Genomic DNA, 26,492 nt, shown 5'->3' with positions numbered 1-26,492 from the left:
CCTGCCCTCATGTAATCTGCTTCAGCATCAGACTGTAGTTCTTTATTAAGAGCAGGTCCTCATGTGGACACAGGCTGCAGTTTGTCTTGTCACCACTAGAGGGCGTCCTCAGATCTCTGGTTTAGTTTATATTAGCTGTACAAACCCTCAATAACATGACATCATCTCACACTACCAGCTGTCTTAGGTGTGATGGAGGATTGGAGCTTGTCAGCTCAAGTCAGTCTGAGAACAGCTGATGGTGTTTTTAATCACATGAGTTGGTCATCATTAGAAACATCATTTTTAAAGCTTTGATAAGAGTCAGATATAAAATAATCAGACACAGTAAAAAATCAATCCTGCTTTTGTTTATTTTCATTTGTTAAAAAGTTTTTTTCAGTAATTAGTGCCAGGATACACAACGTGTTATGTGACAATGATCAAACCATAAAAATAAAGGTGCATGCAAATTCTTATTTATGAATACATCGTTCTCTGACCATTTAACAGTTGAACACAATGTAGAAATGCAGGTTCCAGAGTATATTAAAATAGATTGGATAATATCAAGCAGTGCGGTAAAACTAGTGAATTTCTGTAAAAAGCAAAGTGACAGATCAGAGGAAAACTTTCACGTAAATCAAGAAAAACCCAAATTAAAAAACCCATATATATATATATATATATATATATATATATATATATATGTATATATATATATATATATATATATATATATATATATATATATATATACATATATATATATATATATATATATATATATGTTAATTACTTGTCAATATGTGAATGTTTCTGTAGAAAATCAAATGTTTGTTCTACTCAGTGTGATTGACAGGAGAGATGATCAGAGGGGCAACATTTTTACCACCATCATGATTACATGGACAGAAGTATGGGTTGAGTTTCTGAGTGAAGCAGCAGCCAGTAAAGGAGTAGATAAGAGCTGCAGCATCAACGTCATAAAAGGAGACCAGACCCTCCTCATAATCCACAAACACCCCCACCTTCTCAGGCCGACACTTCAGAGAGAGACAGACTGAAGGCTCAGCAGGAGCATAGTACTCATTTTTATTCCTCAAACATATCGTCCAGTAACCATTCTGAGGATTCAGTGTGATTTCTCCCTTCCTATTGATCGACTCTCTGGCCACTCCTAGATCCCACCCAGTCTTCCCTTTAACTTGAACCTCATAATAAAAAATTCCTGAACAGAAACTCTGCTTTGCTAGGACACAGGGGCAAGTATCAAATCTCTCTGGGTTGTCTGGGAGATTCTTCTTTACATCACCATGTTTTACTTGTTTCCCATCATCAGACAGGATGAGGTAAAGCTGTGCTTTATCAGGATCGAGTGTCAAATCCACTGCATACTGCTGGACCCTCTTCAGCTCGATCTTCCTCTTTTTTCTAAGTGTCTCCTCCAGCTGATTCACAGCTGTCACCACAGTCCCCTCATATAAAGGTGGAAGGATGCTGACTCCTGTCCAGTCCTTGGTGAATGGAGCAGTGTTCAGTGCAAGTTTTATCCTCGTGATCAGTGATGGGAAGCTTTGGAGGAGGTGGAGGTGGTCTTCAGACTGTGAGAGCTGCTTCACCTCAGAGCTTCTCTTCTCCAGCTCAGAGATTTCCTGTTCCAGCTCTTTGATGAAGCCTTCAGCCTGTTTCTCTGTCTCTCTCTGCTTCTCTTTGATGGTGTCGATGAGCTCGGTCTGGCTTCTCTCAACAGAATCCTTCAGAGCGCTGAAGACCTGAACACCAGCTGCTATCTCTCTGTCTGCATCTTTCCTACTGAGCTCCACTGAGCGCTTTATCTCCTCAATCTTCAGTCTTCTCTTCTGGATCATATGCTGAATTTCAGCGTCTGTCTTCCCCAGCTCGGCCTTCTTTCCTTCATATTCTTCTTGCAGAGGAACAACATCATGTGTCTTGTGGTCTGAATAGGTGCAGAGCATGCAGACACACATCTGGTCGGTCTTACAGAACAGCTCCAGCAGTTTATCGTGCTTCGTACACATCCTGTCTTCCAGTTTCTCCACAGGATCGATCAGCTGATGTCTTTTCAGGCCTGACTTTGTCAGATGAGGCGCCAGGTGAGTCTCACAGTAGGAGGCCAGACACACCAGGCAGGACTTCATGGCTTTCAGTTTTGTTCCAGTGCAGACGTCACAGGGAACTTCTCCTGGTTTGGAAACTTGTTGCTCTGAGCTGCTGCTGCTGGCTTTCTGTTGAGCTGACTTTCTGAACTGAGCAGCCATCTCAGAGATGAACGTGTTGACCTGCAGTTCAGGTCTGGTGTAGAAAGTCTTTTTACAGTTGGGACACTGACACGGGACATTTATATCCCAGTGTGTAGTGATGCAGGTTTTACAGAAGTTGTGTCCACATGGTATGGTGACTGGATCAGTGAACACATCCAGACAGATGGAGCACAGAAACTGATCTTCAGTCAGCAGACAGCTGGCAGCAGACATGTTTACAGTCTGAGGATGAAAAGTGAGAATGAACACTGTAATAAGAAATCTCTTGATTAAATGTTTCATGAACTATTGCTGGTGGAATAATGAGTCACAATGAGTTCTGTTGGATAAAAATGTGTCCTGGATACACCTCTGAGTGGAACTTCCTGTGTGAGTACAGTTCAGGTTTTGTGTAACAGGTAATACCGTTTTCCGAAACAGTAAAATTATCAGCTGTACAAAGACACTGAGCACAAACGGTATTGTTAAAAGGACAGGGTTATAAGTTCAAGACTCCTTACTTAAGTGTTATAACAGCCATATAAGTTGAAAAACAGCAATTTTATAGCTTTTATGAACAATAAAATACACTTTCAGATAAGATCAGACACTGTCCTCTGAGCTCGGCTAGTTAGCCTTTAGCAGACTAGTTTATCTGTGTTTGTCTTTGTTATGGTTGGATTGAGCTGCTGTGCTTTACAGTAAAGGTATGTGGTAAAACAAACTCAGTTAATATCAGGTATCAAGCATGATGTTTTAATATCAGGAGACAGATCAGTCAAAGTGGATAAATTAGCTGAAGCTAAAGCTAGCTGTGACTGTGTGCTATCTAACTTTATCCAGAGTTCAGTCACTGTGGTTTGATTTCGACCTGTTTTGTAGTTCTGACTAAATGTACATGTAGAAATTGGCCGTGTACTCACCAGTGTTTGTCAGAAATTCTGCTGTTGTGTTGAGAAAGTTTTCCTCAGAGAGAAACACAGAGACTCGTCTGGACTGCAGCTCTGCTGTCACTAAAACTTTCACTTTCATTTCAGGAAATGTGACGTTCCAGTTTTTTCTCCCTGTTGCTCCTCCTCTCAGTGAAGCTCTGTCAGTTTTAGTGACTCATTGTGAAACAAAGCTTTGGAACAACCCTGCTAAAAATAAAACACAACATATGCTGGTCTTGTCAGCGACTAGTCACTAGCAAGACCAGCATATGTTGTGCTTTGATGCTGGTCTATGCTGTTTTTTTCAGCAGGGACGTATTTTACTTGTTTGTTTCTTGGTCTTTTCTCAGCAGTGGAAGTTTACAGCAGCCAAAAGAAGATTCAGTTACAAATAAAGCAGATAAGAAAAGAGGTCAGTGGAAGATCTTCAAGAACAAACTGTGTCTTTAGATCAACAGGCCACAACGCTCCCTCTACAATCCCACCAACACTCCAGTGTTCAGCTCACTGTTCAGTCTGTCATTTCAGTTTTTGCTGCTTTCCAAACTGTTCAGCATCTTTTCTGTGTCAGACTTTTGTTGTTTGATTTCTAACCTGTCACATTACACAGAGAAAATACAGAAAGTGGGCTTCACTGTAATTTTAAAATACTTTAAAAGCTGTCTTAAAGGTCCAGTGTGTAGGATTTAGGAGGAACTATCAGCAGACATGAAATATAATATTAATAATTATGTTTTCATTAGTGTAAAATCACCTGAAACTAAGAATTGTTGTGTTTTCGTTACTTTAGAAAGAGACTTTTAAATCCACAGAGGGAGCAGCTCTTCATCTGTCCACTAAATCCTCCATTTTGGACTTTTAAATCAAATTAAAATTGTGTTTTTTAGAAAATCTCCTCAGTTAGAGAGAGGAGACACCACTCAAATATCAGTAGTCTGTCTGATAAAACACAGAGGGATTTATAATTATCACTTTTATTTCCTCGCATTATTTTGAAAATCCTGAAGTGTAGACGGAGCAGAAGAGCGTCAGGCTGCAGTTTGTTAAAATCTCCACCAGAGGGCGACGTCAGCTGTCATGTCATCTCTACTAACAGTTGTGCTGTGTTCAGTTCACCTTCTCCAACAGCTGAACATTATCAAACCTGATTCACACACACGCAGGTGTTTGGTTTGGTTTTGTCAATCACCTGCTGCAGGTTTTGTTCTTGTTGTAAGAATCTGTGTGTGTTTGAGTCATTAACATTAACTCTCCAGTGTTCAGTGATGCAGGTTTTACAGAAGTTGTGTCCACATGGTATGGTGACTGGATCAGTGAACACATCCAGACAGATGGAGCACAGAAACTGATCTTCAGTCAGCAGACAGCTCAGTTTACAATCTGAGTATGAAGAGTGAGAAAAAGAAAAATGTATTTAGGTAGCTCTTTATTAAGTGTTTCATAAGCTATTTCTCCTGTAATTTAAGGTGAGTAATGGTGAGTCTTGCGTTCAATGAGGTTGCGTCTGCATGTGTTTGCTTGAGGCTCAATGTTATTATTAAAACATGAGCAAACTTTAACCTCAAAATGTTTACAGAACAAAAAAAAATATTAAGACAACTACAGACAGAAAATACAGAAACAGAGAGAAGCAGGAGGAGGAGGTGGTGTTATGGAGGATGTTAATATTGATGTTAATGCAGTCAAACTCACTTCAAAATGTATTTTTATGCTCATGTTTCAATTCAAGTGTAAGAACACAAACCACTATTTTCTTTGCATTACACTGATCATATATTGTTAATATATATCATATATTAACAGCTTAATTGCTGAATTATCATTTGTTGAAATTGTTTTTTAATTATTTATGGTTATATTTGAGCCCTGAGTGGAACTTCCTGTCTGTATAGAGCTCAGGTTTTGTGTTAATATAGATTTCTGAAACACAGTGAATATTATATGATGTGCAAAGTCATGTCAGCATGTAACTGCAGACACATTAAAGTTACAAGGAAAGGGTTATAAGTCCAAGGTTTCTTATTACTTACTTTTTAATGGCTATAAACCTTGTGTGGCTGTGTACTCACCAGTGTTTGTCAGAGATTCTACTGTCTTTTTGAGACAGTTTCCAGCAGAGAGAAACACAGAGACTCTACTGGACTGCAGCTGTGCTGTCACTCAAACTTTCACGGTTATTTGAGGACATGTGAGACTTCTCTTTCAGTGTTGCTCCTCCTTTCAGTGCTGCTGTGAGATTAAAATGATAAATACTCATGGCATCATGGCACCAGGATGAGTTTTTATTTTGTTTCTTCTATGGAAGTTTACAGCAGCCAGTATAATTAATTGTCACTTCCTTTCTCCATGCATGAATTTGAGATTCTTATATTGCAGACATTTAAAGTCTAGGTCAGGTGTCAGCAACCTTTACTATCAGAAGAGCCATTTTGCCCCCATTTTGTGGCAACCTGCAGTGTGCTACTTATGCTGACAGTAGACCACTAAGTGGACCTGCCTCTCTTGAGCAAAGCAGCTTCTCCTCAAAACAAACCACCAAAAAAACAAACCAAAGAAACACAAGATAGCAGGTGAGTGCAGAAAATTTCAGACATGGTGGGAAAATGAATATTTCTTCAGAGAAGTCAAGGGGGAGTGTGTCTGTTTGATTTGCAATGAAACTGTTGCAGTCGCAAGACTATAATGTACGACCACACCATGAAACCAAACATCAGACCTAAACATCCAACATTGCTGCCGGAAGGGAACAGAAAGTCGAGCAAATGGCAGCTAGCCTGCTAGCTTGACAACAGTATTTTTTCTGTGCTAACAAAACACAAGAAAATGCTATAATAGCCAGTTATGAGGTTGCTCAACTTATTTACCCGACATATTAAACCTTTCTCAGATGCTGATTTCATAAATCAGTGCCTCACTTAAGTTGCAGTAATAACTTGCTCTGAATAAGATCTTCATATACCTACACAAATACAAACAAATCCTGGAAAGGAGGTTGACGTACAAGGCAACTGGTACTGAACATACCCTGTGGACGCACACTTCAAAGACTTACACGGATAAGAGATGGAGAAAATTGGAGAAGCTACGCAGTTGACAAGTAAATCAATTACATGACATACTCCTGTGTTTGTTTCTATCATAACAAATCAGTAGATAATGACTGTCTGTTATTTTAGACCTAAATATATATTTGATTGCAGTGTAACTTAAATGGGCAAATACACAGATTTAGGAGGACCAACAACATTGATATTATTGATGAATAAGATCTTCATATACTTACACAAATGCAAACAAATTCTGAAAAGGAGGTTGACGTACAAGGCAACTGGTACTGAACATACCCTGTGGACACACACATCAAAGACAGACATGGATAAGAGATGGAGAACGGACATGAAGAAAACTGAAGAAGCTATGCAGTTGACAAGTAAATCAATTAGATGGCATACTCTGTATACTGCATTCTGTGTTTCTATCATAACAATATATATCATTTTTTTCCAGACAACAAATGTTAAAAACAACTAAGCTTTTTTGAAGCAGAATTCATGGCAATGTTGCTGTTCTGGGTGGCATTATATTGTACAGATGTGTCAAAAGAAGTGGAATTTGAGTGTATAAGACAACTGTGATGATATTTTAACCTACTTAAAAAAGGCTTTAGCAGGTCTTGGGGTAATCTTTGCTCAAACGGCCTGGAGCTTCACATTCCCTCTAATCTTCGTCTCCCCTTCGCCAGCCATGACATCACATAACTTTGTGAACTAAACTGTTCTAATAGTGGCCCATTTGATTTCAGAAAAATCAAGTTTCCTTGATTTTAGACATCTTAGACAGATGTAGTGTAGTAAAAAATACACTTTACAGTCTGTGATCCATCACAGCAACTAATCCCTCTGCACTTCACTGCTGTTCTCGAAAGTGTTGAGCAGCTTTTCTCCGTCTGAAACATTTTTCACAGATACATTCGAAGGAGGAAAATAAGAGTTTTGACCTGAGATGGTGAATCTTTCTGATTTGACCACAGCTGGAGATTAAAGAGCTTCTCTGTGATTCTGCACTTTTAAGAGAAGCTTAGTACAATTATTGTGAAGTTAAAGTCTGAGCTTAAAACAATTATAAAACACACTGGGAAGCTCTTCAGTGACATCAGAGAACTTGAACCAGTTAGATTTCATTGTTCTGCCTTCATGTAATCTGCTTCAGCATCAGACTGTAGTTCTTTATTAAGAGCAGGTCCTCATGTGGACACAGGCTGGAGTTTGACATGAGCTCCACCAGAGGGCGTCCTCACAGCTCTGGTTTAGGTCATATCAGCTGTTCAAACCTTCAATAACAAAACATCATCTCACACTACCAGCTGTCTGAGGTGTAATGGAGGATTGCAGCTCGTCAGCTCAAGTCAGTCTGAGAACAGCTGATGGTGTTTTTAAGCACACTAAAATGTTGTTTTGCTTTTTCCTTTTTATTTATAAAGAAAAACAAAATCAAATTACTTTTTGCTCATTTATAAGTGTTTGCTCAGGGTGCAGCTGTTCTTATATTTACAATGATCAGACAAAAAAGGTTCAACTCAATATACAAATGGTTCATATTACTGAGTACATTGTTTTCTGATTCAACAGTCCTGAAGGCAGGTAATACAGTTCTTAGAATAAATGCTAAAAATCAATGATACACATAAAACATTTATACTAAAAAGGTTAAAAACACATTGATCAGAATCTGAAGAATCTACAATATATACATCACACATCACCAGTGAATATACATTTATTACATTAAGTGATGTGAATCTTTCTGGAGAAAATCAAATGTTCGTTCTACTCAGTTTGATTGACAGGAGAGATGATCAGAGGAGCAGAGTTTTTACCACCATCATTAAGACTTGGACAGAAGTATGGGTAGAGTTTCTGAGTAAAGCAGCAGCCAGTAAAGGAGTAGATAAGAGCTGCAGCATCAACGTCATAAAAGGAGACCAGACCCTCCTCATAATCCACAAACACCCCCACCTTCTCAGGCCGACACTTCAGAGAGAGACGGACTGAAGGGCCAGCACAAGCTTTGTACTTATTGTTATTCCTCAAACATATCGTCCAGTAACCATTCTGAGGAGACAGTTTGATGTTTCCCTTCCTGCTGATCGTCTCTCTGGCCACTCCTAAATCCCACTCAGTCTTCTCTTTTACTTGAACCTCATAATAAAATCTTCCTGAAGAGAAATGCTGCTTTGCTAAGACATTAGCACAAGTATCAAATCTTTCTGGGTTGTCTGGAAGATTCTTCTTTACATAACCACAGTTAACTTTTTTTCCATCACCAGACAGGATGAGGTTGGGTTGTGCTGTATCAGGATCGAGTGTCACATCCACTGCATACTGCTGGACCCTCTTCAGCTCGGCCAGAAGCAGCTTCTTCATCTGTTTACTGAGCGTCTCCTCCAGCTGATTCACAGCTCTCACCACAGTCCCCTCATATGAAGGTGGACGAACGCTGACTCCTGTCCAGTTCTTGGTGGGTGGAGCAGCGTTCAGTGATGGGAAGCTTTGGAGGAGGTGGAGGTGGTCTTCAGACTGTGAGAGCTGCTCCGCCTCAGAGCTTCTCTTCTCCAGCTCAGAGATTTCCTGTTCCAGCTCTTTGATGAAGCCTTCAGCCTGTTTCTCTGTCTCTCTCTGCTTCTCTTTGATGGTGTCGATGAGCTCGGCCTGGCTTCTCTCAACAGACTCCTTCAGAGCGCTGAAGACCTGAACACCAGCTGCTATCTCTCTGGCTGCATCTTTCTTACTGAGCTTCACAGAGCGCTTCATCTCTTGAATCTTCAGTCGTCTCTTCTGGATCATCTGCTGAATTTGAGCGTCTTTCAGAGGCACAGCATCTCCTGGTTTTGAAACATGGTGCTCTGAGCTGCTGCTGCTGGCCTCCTGTTGAACCGACTGCCTGAACTGAGCAGCCATCTCAGAGATGAAAGTGTTGACCTGCAGCTTCGGTCTTGTGTTGAAAACTTCTTTACAATTGGGACACTTGTACAGGACATCAACATTCCAGTGTTTAGTGATGCAGATTTTACAGAAGTTGTGTCCACATGGTGTGCTGACTGGATCAGTGAACACATCCAGACAGATGGAGCACAGAAACTGATCTTCAGTCAGCAGACAGCTGGCAGCAGACATGTTTACAGTCTGAGGATGAAATAACAAAAAGCAAAAGTAAAATAACTTATTTTAAACTAAATAATTTATTGAGAATATTTAATCAGAGTAAATTGATCAATTATTGGTGGAATATTCACAGAATCATCATGATTGCTGTTGTTATGCTGCCCACCACTCCGGGTTGACTTGAGACCATCAATAAATTATTGTTGTAATGACAAAATGCTGATGGTTTTTTCTATTCCAATACCTTCATGTGGACTTGTGCATATGCCCTGCCTGCTCGAGTTAGTAACCCACCTGCCACCTGTTCTGTCTAATTTCCCCTCTCCCCAGCTAAAGAGCTTTTTGAGAAGAAGAAATTTGCATTTACTGTCGTCTACCCATCTATGCCAAAAGACTGGGCTCACTAATGTTAGGGAGCACACTGGTTATCCAGACCACTTCCTCCTCTTGCTCCCTTAACTGAATTAATCTCTCTGACTTCCTCCAGTGGTCACGTTAGTCCCTGCCTGTTGGTAAATTCTGGTGCTGATGACAGCTTAATTGATTCAACCCTGGTCCAGCAAGCCTCTATTCCTGTTCTGCCTGTCAACAATCCCAAGACTATCAGTGCCCTAGATGGCAAACTACTGGCTAAGGTCACCCATGGCACAGTCCATGTAACGGTCCTCATCTCTGTCAACCACCAGGAGCATATTCAACTGTTTGTCATGTCATCGCCTTCCTCCCCTCTGTTTCAGGTCCACTGGTTCCTCTACTTGAGCCGACTCAACCATACCCTGTCCTATTGCTCTGGCTCTTGAAATGGAAAGCATGACATCCTATCCCAGTTCTACTCCCTGGTTTTGTCACCCTTGAATGCTGAACCCATCGTTCCCTCTTACCAAATTGTTTTGGCAGCCACCTTGGAGATGGAGACACTGGTGAGGGAGGTTCAGTGCGTCTGTCTGGAATGCTTCTTGGGGCCAGGACTTACTAAGGATGTCAAGGAGTTTGTGGCAGCCTGCACGGTTTGTGCCCAGAGAAAGGCCTTTCATTGCCCCCCTGTTGGTCTCCTCCATCCTCTATCTGTGTCAAGCCGCCCCTTGTCCCATGTGGCAGTGTTGTCACCAGATTATCGCCTTCCGGGGGTTATATCATCATACCAACCATAATCGACCACTTCTCTAAGTCCGTCAATTTTGACCCATTACCCAAGCTGCCTTCGGCTTTGAGACTGCCCAGCTCCTCGTTCTCTACATGTTTCAACTCGTGTTTTAATGTCTTCAAGGTGTGGCAGGCTTTCTGTGGGGTGCTGGGGACAACCTCGAGTCTCACATCTTGTTAGCATACCCAAGCTAACCAAACATGCTAACCGGGACCTAGAAGCCACCCTCCGCTGTTGGACACCTCGACTTCCTTCCTCCTGGTGCAACTTCCATTTCTGGGTTGAGTATTTACACAACACCCTCACCGCAGCCACTGGCAAGACCCCCTTAATGGCAACTTCAGATTTTCAACTCCCTTTGTTCCACACACAGTGATGGCTCTCCCCCCTATCAAGCCTACTTAAACCATTGTAAGGATGTCTGGCACACCACACATGCTGCCCTGATGCTCCTCTCCGTGCAGCCAATGCCTGGCAGACCTACGTCGTTCCCCTGCTCCTCAGTACCAGCCCAGACAGAAGGTTTGGCTCTCCTCCCGGGACTTGTCCCTTCAGTTGGATTGGCTCCTCATCATGTTGGCCCCAATGAAGTTGAGAGGCTCAGCAATCCTGCGGTGGTTTGCCTCAAGTTGCCTGCATCCCTACGGCTCCAGTCTCAATTCCACGGCTCTCAGCGGAAGCCCGTTTCCATAAGCGTCCTGAGCCCGCTGGCTGAACCCACTCCTCCAAACCCATCTCATCAAGGACCAGCCGGCATTCACTGTCTCCAAGATCCCAGACGTTTGTCGACAGGGCCAGGGTTTTCAGTTCCTTGTTGATTGGGAGGGGTACAGTCCTGAGGAACGTTCTAGTTTTTCCCCCAGGGGTCTCATACATATGCTTCTCTCTGACTTCTATTGTCAGTACCCTGACAAGCCTGGTAGGACAATTGGAAGTATCCGTTAGCAGGGGGGAACTGTTATGAATGGACTTTGCGGTGGCCTGTTTTGTAGAGTTTATGTACTTTGTGTTTTAGAGGCGCTTGGTGAGACCGGGCATGGCTTTTCTGCTGGGTGGAGCTGTGCCGGTCCACACACTTGCAGCTTATTGGATGTAATCAGGACCTGCTCTTATACCCAGACCTTCCCTATGCATGGTGCCAGATTAATGTCGCCAGTCCTAGTGGTACTTGGTTTCTCCCATTCTCTCTTAAGAGTCTTTTGAGATATTCACTTCCAAGTGCCTTAATCCAGCTTCTCTCCTCTTCCAGTGTGATCGGACCATTCATGTGGCCTAGCCCCTCTACCACCCACCACCTAGCTTTCCGCACCTCTAGCACTCTACACAACCCTGACTGCCTGAGCCAGCCACCTGCGTAACCGTGAGTCTCCACCTGCACAACCCTAGAAGCCACCTGCCTGCGCTTGAACTCAACAACTCAATCTGCCAGGAATTCCTTTGTGATTAATAAATTCACCTTTACAATGTAATCCCTGTTTATCCTGTTTGTAAACTTCTGGGTCCACCTACTCTAGTTACAACCGTTACATGTACATGTAATTGAAATCATAAAAGTCACTGTTTCAGGCAAATAATCTTTTTTGCCAGTTTTTTTGTATCTATTGTTTGTTTTATTTAAGTGTTTAAGGCGTCATAGATGAAACATCATCTGTGTCCAAAGAGCTTTACTGTGAGAGAGTCAGCTTGGAGGAAGAGGAGGTCCAGAGAGAGAGGGTGAAGATACAGACAGCACAGAATCAGACAGAGTAAATGTGCAGAAGAAGAGATGGAAGCTGCTCTGGATTGCAGGACACTCAAACTATTTCTCTCCAAAACTCCCACGACCACTGACGGACCTCAGGTGACAATATGCCCTGAGTGGATCTTCCTGTCTGAGGAGAACTCAGGTTTGTGTTAATATCAGGGTAAATATTATCAGCTGTTCTGCTTTTTGAAGGCAGACAACAGTAACTACAGAAACAGTGAGACTGAGGGCGTTCTCACACCTATAGTTCGTTTGCTCTGGTCCGAATGAGGGACCAACTTGTTACAATGTTGCATATTGCCTCGAGTTTGGTTTGTGTTCACACAGCAGCATTTACAAGTGGACCAAAATGTGTGATGCGCAAGGAAACTGCTCTCTAATTGGTCTAAATTTCGAAAACGAGGCAGCAATTCAGCTGAATTTAGCACCGAGCAGACAGGAAGTCAAGCACTGAAACAAAAACAATTTGACATCCGGTTACTTTTCAAAATAAAACACTTTGTGTTTACACCAGCACACAAATCTCAAAAAAGAGACAAACACAAGCTCTTCTTCTGATCCTTTGGTCGGGAACACTTCGTGTTGTTGTTTTTATGACACAGACCTATAACTGCGGTCGCGAGTGATCATGTGATTATCGCGGGAACTCCTTGGCCTCGCGACGCCAGCTGCCTACCTACTGCACCGTGTCCGACTCAAAACGCAACCGGGGGTTACCGGACGGCGGAGCAAAACACCTGATCGGGCCGTAACGCAGCGGACATGTATCCAGTGGAAATTCGGGGTTAAGCACTGATGCTTCCTGCAGTTGGGTCGGATCGAGTTTGGATCATGTTCTCACCACAAACGAACTGTACCAGAGTTTGTTTGGAACCGGACCGAGACCACCTCTTCAACAAGGTCTCGGTCCGGTTGTTTTGGTCCGCACCCGAATGCGATTGATGTGTTCACACCTTCCCAAACAAAGTGCACCAAGGGGTAAACGCTCCAGGGTTCGATTCAACCGAACTAAACAAGGCAGGTGTGAAAACGCCCTGACTTAAAGTGTCCAGAGTTCAAGGTACTTATCAAAGTTATGAAATAAGTTGTTACACATCAGTTTTATACCTTTAAAGGCAATAAAACAACAGTCAGTCATCTGTACTTTGGACACTCCAAAGGGCGTCTAAGCTAGGCTAGTTAGCTTCTAGCATGACGTGTGGTGATACTTTTTTCTCTACTACTGTTGAATTTAGTTACTGTATTCTATGTGTGCAGTATTTGGTGTAACAAACTTAATGACCACCATGTTGAGCATAACATCTTCACATGAATGTAAAAAGTCAAATTCTGGTTTGAACTAATTTCTGACCTGATTATTAGTCGGGTCATTTTGTCTGTAGGTCAGTTTACTCACCAGTGTTTGCAGAGATTCTGCTGTTCTGTTGAGAGCAACCTGATGGATTCAGTTGAATTTTTCTTCACAGAGGAACAGAGAGACTCTTCTGGACTGCAGCTCTGCTATCACTCAGACAAACTTTCTCTTTTACTGTTGGAAATGTGACGTTGAAGCTTTTCTCCTCTCAGAGTTGCTCCTCCTCTCAGTGCAGCTGTGTAAGTGAGCTTTTATTGCCTCATTGGGAAACACCTTGAGAGCTTTGGAACAATATGAGTTTTTACTTTTTTTTTATTCTTTCAGGATCACTTGATATCAGGCGACACATATTAACCATTAACTAGTTCCTTATTAGCTGCATGTTGACTCTTTATTAGTCATTATAAAGCACTTTATAATAATAAATAATTCCTTATTCTGCAAGATCATTTTCTACAACTACTAGAAAGTTTATAAAGAGTTTCCCTCAATAACCTCATAATTAGTGCTTATTGATAGTAAATAAGGGAGTTGTTGGACATGAATGAAGTCATTCCTCCTGAATAACATGTATAAATATGGTTCGATGTTATGTGACAAAACTCAAAACTAGAAGTTGTAAAAGAGTCCAAATAACTCTAAATGAAGTCTCTAACTCCAATATGTTTTTCATCCTTCAGTGACGTGTTGCTCTTATAGTTGAACCTGTGTGGGTTAATAAAACACTGACACAACTACCACTGATAAATATGAGGTATTAAAAAAACTAAAGTCTGAAAGCAGTTCAATCATAATGTTTTAAAACATCAGCAAACTGTTCAGTTTTCTGTCCATCAGGTCAAGATAAGTGCAACAAAAATAATCTTGCTCCATGTAAAAATACTGATGCTAATGTCATAGCTGTTTTAGGAGGCTATAGATCTGAACCCTTTTATGAAATACCTTTGAGAAATTTAAATGCATCATATCTTGGCTTTCGATCAGAAAACATCTGTAGATTTTTGGGGTCATGTCATCAGATGAGATGATGGATTACATGAGGTACCTCAATGGGTTCAGAACATCAAAATGCAGCTACAGTTACCTGAAACAAAGTTATTTCTTATTACAAGATTACACAACAAAAGAGAGATGAGTTTACTTCCTGTTAAATGTAAACTGTATATCTATAAAGTCGTACAGACAAATGTAGTGGAGTAGAAGTACAATATTTCCTCTTCAGATGTCGTGGTGGGAAAATAAAAAGCCTCCAAAAACAGAAACTCTCAAGCAGTTCTGATAATGTCATGTTTGTATGTGAGTAAATGTACTTAGTAACTTCCTATCTGTGACTGGAACATTTCAGTGTATATCTGTTCCAAACACTTTACAGTCTGTGATCCATCACATCAACTAATCCCTCTGCACTTCACTGCTGTTCTCCAAAGTGTTGAGCAGCTTTTCTCCATCTGAAACATTTCTCACAGATACATTAGAAGGAGGAAAATAAGACTTTTGACCTGAGATGGAAAATCTTTATGATTGGACCACAGCTGTAGATTAATGAGCTTCTCTGTGATTCTGAACTTTTAAGAGAAGCTGAGTACAATTATTTTAAAGTTAAAGTCTGAGCTTACATAACACATAGAGAAGCTCCTCAGTAACATCAGAGGACTTGAACCAAATAGATTTCATTGTTCTCCTGCCTTCATGTAATCTGCTTCAGCATCAGACTGTAGTTCTTTATTAAGAGCAGGTCCTCATGTGGACACAGGCTGCAGTTTGACATGAGCTCCACTAGAGGGCGTCCTCAGATCTCTGGTTTAGTTCATATCAGCTGTTCAAACAGGACATCATCTCACACTACCAACTGTCTCAGGTGTGATGGAGGATTGTAGCTCGTCAGTTCAAGTCAGTCTGAGAACAGCTGATGGTGTTTTTAATCACATGATTTGGTCGTCATTAGAAACATAAGCTGTTGATATCAATAACATATTAAATAATCAGAGACAAGAAAATGTTCTTTTTTTGCTTTTTCTTTTTTATTTACAAAGAAAGAAAAAATCAAATTACTTTTTGCTCTTTGATACATTTCTTGTCAGGATGCAGCTCTTCTTATATTTACAATGATCAGATGATAAAATGGTTGAATACTAGGGCTGTCAAACGATCATTTTTTATAATCGCGATTAATCGCTTTTTGTCCATAGTTAACTTGCAATTAATCGCAAATTAATCTAAATTTTTTGGGCACATTTCTTTCTGTTCTAAATGTACCTTAATGTATTGTTTTCGTGTTCGTAATTCTTTTAACCACATAAGAAAGGGCAAATATGCTTGCTTTATGAAAATGTTTATTCAACACTTCAAATCATGCAGGAAAATAAAAGGCTAAAAAAATATCCCCTTACCCTAAATGGGATCAAAACATTGGGATATCTGCTTTTGGCGAGGGGGGGCGGTGGGCTCTCTGCATCTTGCAAATGATATTTGAGACTTGACGTACTTCAATGGTAACTCATTTCTTGTTGACAGTACGTGCAGATAACTTTTGTCCTGTCGACTGAACCATCTGGCAGTGTTTTGAAAGTGAATTTGCCATTCACAAGTCCTTTCTCCATTTCCTTTCACTTTCGCTTTTCAGTATCAAGACTACAGGTGCCATCGACGGCCGAAATCAAACAATGTGCTTTTCTTTTCTTTTTAATACAGAGCAATAAAAAAATTAACAGCATTAAGAGGATTTAATGTTAACGCGTTATTAACGCGTTAACTTGAAACTTTGACAGCCCTATTAAATACAAAACGCAATTGCATCATAATTCTAAGTAAATTGTTTTTTGATAATATAATAGACATGCAGTTATCAGAATAAATGAGACTACATTAGATAATATTAATCAATGTCGTAAAACTAGGGAGTTGTTGTGGTGAAAAATCAAAGTGACTCATATAGGAAAAACATTTAAAGTGAAAAGGATAAAAACATATTGATCAGAACCTGAAAAAAACAAGAATGTTTACATCCTTCCTCACCAGTAAATATATGTTCGTTACATTACATGTTGTGAATCTTTCTGTAGAAAATCACATGTTTGTTCTACTCAATGTGATTGACAGGAGAGATGATCAGAGGAGCAGAGTTTTTACCACCATCATTATTAGATGGACAGAAGAATGGGTAGAGTTTCTGAGTGAAGCAGTAGCCAGTAAAGGAGTAGATAAGAGCTGCAGCATCAACGTCATAAAAGGAGACCAGACCCTCCTCATAATCCACAAACACCCCCACCTTCTCAGGCTGACACTTCAGAGAGAGACGGACTGGAGGACCAGCAAGAGCATAGTACTCATTTTTATTCCTCAAACACATTGTCCAGTAACCATTCCGAGGAGACAGTTTGATGTTTCCCTTCCTGTTGATCGACTCTCTGGCCACTCCTAAGTCCCACTCAGTCTTCTCTTTTACTTGAACCTCCAAATAAAATCTTCCTGAAGAGAAACTCTCCTTTGCTAAGACACAGGGACATTTATCAAATCTCTCTGGGTTGTCTGGGAGATTCTGCTTTACATCACCATGTTTAACTTGTTTTCCATCATCAGACAGGATGAGATCAGGATGTGCTGTATCAGGATCAAGTGTCACATCCACTGCATACTGCTGGACCCTCTTCAGCTCAGGCAGCTTCTTCATCTGTTCACTGAGCGTCTCCTCCAGCTGATTCACAGCTCTCACCACAGTCCCCTCATATGAAGGTGGACGGACGCTGACTCCTGTGCAGTCCTTGGTGGGTGGAGAAGCGTTCAGTGATAGTAAGCTTTTGAAAAGGTCAGAGACCTTCCAAGGGCTTTTCTGGTTCACCTCAGAGATTTTTATCCTCACGTTCAGTGATGGGAAACTTTGGAGGAGGTGGAGGTGGTCTTCAGACTGTGAGAGCTTCTTCACCTCAGAGCTTCTCTTCTCCAGCTCAGAGATGTCCTGTTCCAGCTCTTTGATGAAGCCTTCAGCCTGTTTCTCTTTCTCTCTCTGCTTCTCTTTGATGGTCTCGATGAGCTCGGCTTGGCTTCTCTCAACAGACTCCTTCAGAGCGCTGAAGACCTGAACACCAGCTGCTATCTCTCTGTCTGCATCTTTCCTACTGAGCTCCACTGAGCGCTTCATCTCCTCAATCTTCAGTCGTCTCTTCTGGATCATCTGCTGAATTTCAGCATCTGTCTTCCCCAGATCGGCCTTCTTTCCTTCATATTCTTCTTTCAGAGGAACAACATCATGTGTCTTGTGGTCTAAATCAGAGCAGAGCATGCAGACACACATCTGGTCGGTCTTACAGAACAGCTCCAGCAGTTTATCGTGCTTCGTACACATCCTGCCTTCCAGGTTCTCCACAGCGTCGATCAGCTGATGTCTTTTCAGGCCTGACTTTGTCAGATGTGGCTCCAGGTGAGTCACACAGTAGGAGGCCAGACACACCACGCAGGACTTCACGGCCTTCAGTTTGGTTCCAGTGCAGTCGTCACACGGAACTTCTCCTGGTTTGGAAACTTGCTGCTCTGAGCTGCTGCTGCTGGCTTTCTGTTGAGCTGACTGTCTGAACTGAGCAGCCATCTCAGAGATGAACGTGTTGACCAGCAGCTCAGGTCTGGTGTTGAAAGTCTTTTTACAGTTTGGACACTGACACTTGACATTTTTATCCCAGTGTTTAGTGATGCAGGTTTTACAGAAGTTGTGTCCACATGGTGTGCTGACTGGATGAGTGAACACATCCAGACAGATGGAGCACAGAAACTGATCTTCAGTCAGCAGACAGCTGGCAGTAGACATGTTTACAGTCTGAGGATGAAAAGTGAGAAAAAGGAAACTGTAATTAGATTCCTCTTTATTAAATGTTCAGTTAACTGTTACTAGTGGAATATAAGGAGTCACAATGAGCTTTGTTGGATAACAGTGTGTCCTGGATACACCTCTGAGTGGAACTTCCTGCCTGAGTACAGTTCAACTTTTGTGTTACAGGTAATACCGGTTTCTGAAACGCTGTAAATATTATCAACTGTACAAAGACACAGAGCAGAAACAATAAAGTTGAAGGGACATGGTTATAAGTTTGGACCTTCTTACTTAAGTGTTTAACAGCTATATAAGTTGTAAAACCACCATTTTGTACCTTTCATACACAATAAAATACATCGTTAGATGATATCATACACTTTGCTCTGAGGTAGGCAAGTTAGCCTTCAGGAGACTAGTTTATACGTGTTTGTCTTTGTTATGGTTGGATTGAGCTGCTGTGCTTTACAGTAAAGGTATGTGGTTTAACAAACTCAATTATTATCAGATATCAAGCATGATGTTTTAATATCAAGAGACAGATCAGTCAAAGTGGGTAAATTAGTTGAAGCTAAAGCTAGCTGTGACTGTGTGCTATCTAACTTTATCCAGAGTTCAGTCACTGTGGTTTGATTTCGACCTGTTTTGTAGTTCTGACTAAATGTACATGATGAAATTGGCCGTGTACTCACCAGTATTTGTCAGAGATTCTGCTGTTGTGTTGAGAGTTTTCTTCAGAGAGAAACACAGAGACTCGTCTGGACTGCAGCTCTGCTGTAAGCAGACAAACTTTCACTATCATTCCAGGAAATGTGACATTCAATTTTTTCCTCCCTGTTGCTCCTCCTCTCAGTGAAGCTCTGTCAGTCTTAGTCACTCACTATGAAACTTCTTGGCAAAACTTTAAAACAAGTTTTTACTTTTTAGTTTCTTGGTCTTTTCCCTGCTGAAAAAACCAACATAGACCAGAACCAAAACCAGCACCAAAACACAACATATGCTGGTCTTGCTGGTGAAAAGCCAGTAGCAAGACCAGCATATGTTGTGTTTTGGTGCTAGTCGCTGCTGTTTTTTTCAGCAGGGTTCTCAGTAGTGGAAGTTTAGAGCAACCAAAAGAAGATTCAGTTAAAAATATTGCACATAAGGAAAGAGGTCAGTGGAAGATATTCAAAAATAAATGGTGTCTTTAGATCAACAGGCCACAACGCTCCCTCTACAATCCCACCAACACTCCACAGGGATTTAGAATCATCACTTTTATTTCCTCGCATTATTTTGAAAATCCTGAAGTGTAGACGGAGCAGAAGAGCGTCAGGCTGCAGTTTGTTAAAATCTCCACCAGAGGGCGACGTCAGCTGTCATTCAATCTCTACTAACAGTTGTTTTGTGTTCAATTCACCTTCTCTAACATAACTACAACTTTACTTTACATTAAATTACCTTATACACTTTGCGTTATTTGACATTAGATGACCTGACATAACACTTATCTAATGTTGAGGCTCATTCTTCTTTTGAAATGTCGAGAACATTTGTCCCCTGGTTTCCTCTGAGAAGTTGTGTTACATCATATAGGATCCAAAATCAGAAAGATTTAGTTCCACTGAGATATTTAGCAAAGGGTGAGGAACGTCCTCAAAATCCTGAACTGGACTTGAACTCTCACTTCAGACAACATCTTGCCAGCTGCACCGCTCTGTGTTCACAAACCTTCATCAATATTTTATAATAACTAATTATTAACAGACCTTGTGACTGTATGAAAAGGTTATACGTTTACTGGAAGCAATGTAGACATTTTGTATCAAAACAACCTGCCACTTCATTATCCCCTCACCTTCATATTGATGGATAGTCAGGTGAAGTTTGCAGAAAACATCTTTACACTGTTTTCGCAGCCAAAATCTTCACTGGAAGCTGCTGAGCTGAAAATCTCAGCATGCGCCACATCAAATCGATTTAGGATCCTTGGGTTTACTTTTATTTCCTTTTTTGTGTGAATTAACTGTTGTAAACCTCAGCTTAGGACACTGATTCTGACCTCACAGAGCAAGACACACACATTACCTCGTCCAACACTGTTTTACAACATTACCACACTGTCAACAAGAACCATGATACAGTCATTTGGACTTTCCCATTTGTGGCACCCTTCCGCAGAAAAACCTGCTTGAAGAACCAAATTATAAGTCTTCCAAAAGAAGTCTGGCTACCACTTGAAGTAATCAGCATTGAAATCCAACCAGTGAACAAAAACACTCTTGAACACTTCAGAATTGACTATATCATTGTAGGTACCACTCTCTGCATCTCACCCTAACAAACTGACATCACTAACTTTCCTGTTCTCACTAACCCAGAGATTAACTGAGAAACACAGGTATTTAGTGAATTCAGTGTCATAATCAATGTGTTTATCTGGATTTTCTTCTTCTTAGTGTAACTTCTGTTCTTCTTGTTCTGATCATGATTCTTGCTTAGCCAAGACAAAGAGTTAGCCAATGCCCAGATGTTACCAATATTAATGAACTGATGGATGAACACCTTCAAACTATAGATTATACATATGTATTTGTGCTCTCAGGATCCCATGTCAAGCGACATCCTGACACCAAATGGGGGATGTTGGGACCTCAGATGAAGTCATCAATTGTGGATTTCAAAATGGACTCTGAACTGACCTCAGTGTCCACAACATAATGGTGCCCTGCGTGAGGCAGTGTACAACATTAACATGATACATACTCAGGTTGTTATAACGAGAAACTTCATCATGTCCTCGGGCAATCACATCACAAGACTAACAAACATACAACATGTGAATGTGGACATGCTTGCGAGGTGTTTTTCATGTATTAGAGCTGTAGTTTGCTGTTGTTTAATTTGTGCGTGTATGTGTAATAATTGCGTGAATGTGTTTCAGTGACCGTCAGTGACCTGGCTGCAGCTGTCGTCATGCCAGACTGCAGATGTTAAAGTAAATGACAAGACTAGACATCTCCCACCCTCCATCACCACCTCCGGACAGGGGCAGCATCACACAAGTACAGATACACTGACATGACTGTGACGATGAGCTTCAGTATGCATTCAGTGCGTCTCCATTATCAGCACCACTGGGCCTCTTCTCTTGGGCCACACTTTTATTTTAGGACAATCTACTGAGAGACATGTCTCGACTGCAGGCCTGTGTTCTCTCCTAGGAATCTTTACTCTCATTCAATAAATGCGGAAATAAAACTGTTGTGCTTTTCCAGCTCTGCTCCACCTCTCTCACTTTGCAGATGAGGTTTTGTTGCCTTTCAGGTTTGACCTGATTACTGATGTACTTTCTATTTGGTCTTTATTTTGGATCAAGAGACAGAAAGCCTCACTGGCACAGCTGTGGTTACAGGATACTTTCTTACGTCCACTGTATATAATTAATTGCTGCCTTTTTCAATTTCAGAAAAAACCTGTCATATCACTCAGATGTCACCATACCTGTTATTTTGCTAATTGCAAAATGTTTTAAGTAAAATGTTGCCAAGTATTTAATAAGAGAAAGACACAGATACATGGTCGTCTATGAAAATGTAGCTATTGATGCTACAATAATTTGCTCTTTATTTTAACTTTGCTTTGGTTTACAAGTTGTTTTCTTCAGAAAAATATATTACAGTTATTTTTATTAGACCGATTAAATTAATTATCGTAATTCTCATTCGTCATTTGAATCCTCGTCATCTTTCACAAAGTGGTCGTTCCTCTTCCTTGAGTCCACGCAAAAACAACAACAATGAAAAAGAGCAGAATTTTTTTTAGGAAATGTTAGTTTAATGTAACGATGACTGTTGTGATGTAAAGTGAAACGTTATCATGACTAAAAAAGTTTCATGTACAAACAGAATTGATAGGTTCCAGTAACAACGAGCACAGATGTCACAAAATACATGAAGAATATCTGTTACAACGTTACAAATGATTAAAAAAAAAAATTCTCCTCTTGACAAGAAACTGAGGAAGGATTTTTTGACATTGCTCCACTAGAGGGCGTCCTCAGATCTCTGGTTTAGTTCATATCAGCTGTTCAAACCTTCAACAACACAACATCATCTCACACTACCAGCTGTCTCAGGTGTGATGGAGGATTGGAGCTCGTCAGCTCAAGTCAGTCTTAGAACAGCTGATGGTGTTTTTAATCACATGATTTGGTTGTCATTAGAAACATCAGCTGTTGATATCAATAACAAACTAAATAATGAATCAGATACAATAAAATGTTTTTTTTTTGCTTTTTCTGTTGTATTCATAAAAAAAACAAATTCAAATAACAATTTGCTCATTTATAGCTTTACTGTCAGGATGCAGCTCTTCTTATATTTACAATGATCAGACAAAAAAAATGTTAAACTCCACATGTAGATGTTTCATATATCTGAGTATACTGTTTTCTTATAATATAACAGTGTTGAAGGCAGGTAATGCAGTTCTTAGAATAAATGAGACTACATTTGATAATATCAATCACTTTGGTTAAACTGGTGATTTGCAGTTAGAAATAAATGTGATACAAAGAAAAACATATATAGTGAAAAGGTTAAAAACACATCGATCAGAATCTGAAGATTCTACAATATATTTGTGACTGGGTCAGTTTTTTGGGTTGCATGTTTTATTACTTTGTTCATTTTGATTGTGATTTAATGTTTTTTTATCGCATGTCGTCTTTTGTTTTTACAGTTTTATTTGCATGTAGTTCCTTTTTACGCACTTACCCTGAACGATAAAAGAACTCACCAAGCAGACTAATTAGCGCAACGAGCCGCAGGTGATGGCGAGCACAGATGACCCTTTTTATTTTGAGAGATGGCTTGTGACAAGGACACAGAGAGGACGGTGAGCGCGGTGGTACCATCTCTTTTTATTGTAATGAATCCTTTCAAATGAATATTATTCTCCTGATGGTCTTTTAACTCTGCTCCCCCCAGTTTAGAAGAACCTATGTGTGTTCAGGAGTCCTAGGCTCTGCATTTATTCCAGGTGGCGTTGTCGTTTTTTTTTTTATTTAGATCATTTTATTGATTTTAAACAGGCCCGGAATTAAAGGTTGGGCCCGGCCGAATATTCATCAAACATCACCAATAAATATACATTTATTACGTTAAGTGATGTGAATCTTTCTGTAGAAAATCAAATGTTTGTTCTACTCAGTGTGATTGACAGGAGAGATGATGAGAGGAGCAGAGTTTTCACCACCATCATTAGGACTTGGACTGAAGTATGGATAGAGTTTCTGAGTGAAGCAGCAGCCAGTAAAGGAGTAGATAAGAGCTGCAGCATCAACGTCATAAAAGGAGACCAGACCCTCCTCATAATCCACAAACACCCCCACCTTCTCAGGCCGACACTTCAGAGAGAGACTGACTGCAGGGCGAGCACAGGCACTGTACTCATTTTTATTCCTTAAACATATCATCCAGTAACCATCCTGAGGAGATGCTGTGATTTGTCCCTTCCTGTTGATCGACTCTCTGGCCACTCCTAAATCCCAGTCAGTCTTTTCTTTAACTTGAACCTCATAATAAAATCTTCCTGAAGAGAAACTCTGCTTTGATAAAACACAACCACAATAATCAAATCTCTCTGGGTTGTCTGGGAGATTCTTCTTGAGATCACTGTCATATACTTGTTTTCCATCATCAGACAGGATGAGATCAGAATTTGCTGTATCAGGATCGAGTGTCACATCCACTGCATACTGCTGGACCCTCTTCAGCTTGGCCTTCTTCATCTGTTTACTGAGCGTCTCCTCCAGTTGATTCACAGCTCTCAACACAGTCCCCTCATATGAAGGTGGAAGGATGCTGACTCCTGTCCAGTCCTTCGTGAATGGAGCAGCGTTGAGTGATGGGAAGCTTCTGAAAAGGACACAGAGGTTGTCTTTGGAACTTGAAATCTTCATCACCTCAGAGCTTCTCTTCTCCAGCTCAGAGATTTCCTGTTCCAGCTCTTTGATGAAGCCCTCAGCCTGTTTCTCTGTCTCTCTCTGCTTCTCTTTGATGGTGTGGATGAGTTCCGCCTGGCTTCTCTCAACAGACTCCTTCAGAGCGGTGAAGACCTGAACACCAGCTGCTATCTCTCTGTCTACATATTTCTTACTGAGCTCCACTGAGCGCTTCATCTCCTCAATCTTCAGTCGTCTCTTCTGGATCATCTGCTGAATTTCAGCGTCTCTCTTCCCCAGCTCGACCTTCTTTCCTTCATATTCTTCTTTTAGAGGAACAACATCATGTGTCTTGTGGTCTGAAACAGTGCAGAGCATGCAGACACACATCTGGTCGGTCTTACAGAACAGCTCCAGCAGTTTATCGTGCTTCGTACACATCCTGTCTTCCAGGTTCTCCACAGGGTCGATCAGCTGATGTCTTTTCAGCTGTTTAGCTGTCAGATGAGGCTCCAGGTGAGTCTCACAGTAGGAGGCCAGACACACCAGGCAGGACTTCAGGGCCTTCAGTTTGGTTCCAGTGCAGACATCACAGGGAACTTCTCCTGGTTTGGAAACTTGTTGCTCTGAGCTGCTGCTGCTGGCTTTCTGTTGAGCTGACTGTCTGAACTGAGCAGCCATCTCAGAGATGAACGTGTTGACCTTCAGTTCAGGTCTGATGTTGAAAGTCTTTTTACAGTTGGGACACTGACACTTGTCATTTTTATCCCAGTGTTGAGTGATGCAGGTTTTACAGAAGTTGTGTCCACATGGTGTGGCGACTGGATCAGTGAACACAACCAGACAGATGGAGCACAGAAACTGATCTTCAGTCAGCAGACAGCTGGCAGCAGACATGTTTACAGTCTGAGGATGAAAACTAAGAAGAAAAAAAAACTGTAATTAGATATATTTAGATCAATTGTTCACTTAACTATTACGAGTGGAATACAAGGAGTCATGATGAGTTCTGATGAGTAAAAATGTGTCCTGGATACACCTCTGAGTGGAACTTCCTGTCTGAGTACAGTTCAGGTTTTGTGTTACAGACAATATCGATTTCTGAAACACAGTATATATTATCAGCTGTATAAAGACACTGAGCAGAAACAGTACCGTTGAAAGGACAGGGTCATGAGTTCGAGACTTATTACTTAAGTAGTAAATAGCTATACAGGTTGTAAAACAGCAATTTTGTAGCTTTTATACACACAAGATACACTGTCAGATAACATGAGACACTGTGCTCTGAGCTAGGCTAGTTAGCATTTAGCAGACTGGTTTATCTGTTTGTGTTTGTAATGGATGGATTGAGCTGCTGTGCTTTACAATAAAGGTATGTGGTTTAACAAACTCAGTTAATATCAGGTATCAAGCATGATGTTTTAATATCAGGAGACAGATCAGTCAAAGTGGGTAAATTAGCTGAAGCTAAAGCTAGCTGTGACTGTATCCTATCTAACTTTATCCAGAGTTCAGTCACTGTGGTTTGATTTCGACCTGTTTTGTAGTTCTGACTAAATGTACATGTTGAAATTGGCTGTGTACTCACCAGTGTTTGTCAGAGATTCTGCTGTTCTGTTATAACAACAGCGCAAAGAGAGAAATGTTCTTTTCCTTAGAGAGAAACACAGAGACTCGTCTAGCCTGCAGCTCTGATGTCAGCAGACAAACTTTCAATTTCATTCCAGAAAATATGATGTTCCAGTTTTTTCTTTCCGGTTGCTCCTCCTCTCAGTGAAGCTCTGTCAGTTTTTGTGACTCTTTGTGAAACTTGTCGACAAATCTTTGGAACAAGTTTTTACCTTTTTGTTTCCTGGTCTTTCTTAGCAGTGGAAGTTTACAGCAGCCAAAATAAGATACAGTTACATTTAAAACACATCAGAAAAGAGGTCAGTGAAAGATATTCAAGAACAAACTGTGTCTTTAGATCAACAGGCCACAACGCTCCCTCTACAATCCCACCAACACTCCAGTGTTCAGCTCACTGTTCAGTCTGTCATTTCACTTTTCTGCTGCTTTCCAAACTGTTCAGCATCTTTTCTCTGTGAGACTTTTGCTGTGTGATTTCCAACCTGTCACATTACACGGAGGAAATACAGAAAATGGGCTTCAATGTGATTTTAAAATACATTCAAAACTGTCTTA

At 40.9% G+C, this 26,492-nt stretch overlaps 4 protein-coding genes across 5 annotated transcripts; all 4 read right to left on the bottom strand.

The window, feature by feature from the left end:
* Positions 1-775: 775 nt before the first annotated feature.
* On the bottom strand, positions 776-2,481 carry LOC115587330 (E3 ubiquitin-protein ligase TRIM21-like). The gene has a single exon (XM_030427153.1). The coding sequence runs from the start codon at positions 2,475-2,477 to the stop codon at positions 822-824; it is 1,656 nt and encodes a 551-aa protein (XP_030283013.1). The 5' UTR covers positions 2,478-2,481; the 3' UTR covers positions 776-821.
* Positions 2,482-7,543: 5,062 nt separating this feature from the next.
* On the bottom strand, positions 7,544-19,121 carry LOC115587335 (E3 ubiquitin-protein ligase TRIM21-like). Of its 2 annotated transcripts, none has more exons than XM_030427159.1 (2): positions 19,072-19,121; positions 7,544-9,357 (listed from the first exon to the last, which is right to left on the bottom strand). In XM_030427159.1, the coding sequence occupies exon 2, from the start codon at positions 9,346-9,348 to the stop codon at positions 8,002-8,004; it is 1,347 nt and encodes a 448-aa protein (XP_030283019.1). In that variant the 5' UTR covers positions 9,349-9,357; positions 19,072-19,121; the 3' UTR covers positions 7,544-8,001. The 2 variants fall into 2 exon arrangements, with proteins under 2 accessions (XP_030283019.1, XP_030283018.1); XM_030427158.1 differs by lacking the exon at positions 19,072-19,121 and adding an exon at positions 13,621-13,768.
* On the bottom strand, positions 16,296-18,376 carry LOC115587329 (zinc finger protein RFP-like). The gene has a single exon (XM_030427152.1). The coding sequence runs from the start codon at positions 18,374-18,376 to the stop codon at positions 16,658-16,660; it is 1,719 nt and encodes a 572-aa protein (XP_030283012.1). The 3' UTR covers positions 16,296-16,657.
* A 4,204-nt stretch (positions 19,122-23,325) lies between the features above and the next one.
* LOC115587332 (E3 ubiquitin-protein ligase TRIM39-like) lies at positions 23,326-25,991 on the bottom strand. The gene is made up of 2 exons (XM_030427156.1): positions 25,897-25,991; positions 23,326-25,224 (listed from the first exon to the last, which is right to left on the bottom strand). The coding sequence occupies exon 2, from the start codon at positions 25,200-25,202 to the stop codon at positions 23,565-23,567; it is 1,638 nt and encodes a 545-aa protein (XP_030283016.1). The 5' UTR covers positions 25,203-25,224; positions 25,897-25,991; the 3' UTR covers positions 23,326-23,564.
* Between the last annotated feature and the right edge of the window lie 501 nt (positions 25,992-26,492).

The sequence above is a fragment of the Sparus aurata genome, chromosome 8 (assembly GCF_900880675.1).
Source record: "Sparus aurata chromosome 8, fSpaAur1.1, whole genome shotgun sequence".
Taxonomy (NCBI): Eukaryota; Metazoa; Chordata; class Actinopteri; order Spariformes; family Sparidae; genus Sparus; species Sparus aurata.
The sequence above is the reverse complement of the archived record's forward strand: the minus strand, read 5'-3'. Positions and strand labels throughout refer to the sequence as shown.

Bases quoted from the DNA above. Each gene is read 5' to 3' on its own strand.
- LOC115587332 (XM_030427156.1), bottom strand. From the start codon at position 25,202: ATGTCTGCTGCCAGCTGTCTGCTGACTGAAGATCAGTTTCTGTGCTCC.
- LOC115587329 (XM_030427152.1), bottom strand. From the start codon at position 18,376: ATGTCTACTGCCAGCTGTCTGCTGACTGAAGATCAGTTTCTGTGCTCC.
- LOC115587330 (XM_030427153.1), bottom strand. From the start codon at position 2,477: ATGTCTGCTGCCAGCTGTCTGCTGACTGAAGATCAGTTTCTGTGCTCC.
- LOC115587335 (XM_030427159.1), bottom strand. From the start codon at position 9,348: ATGTCTGCTGCCAGCTGTCTGCTGACTGAAGATCAGTTTCTGTGCTCC.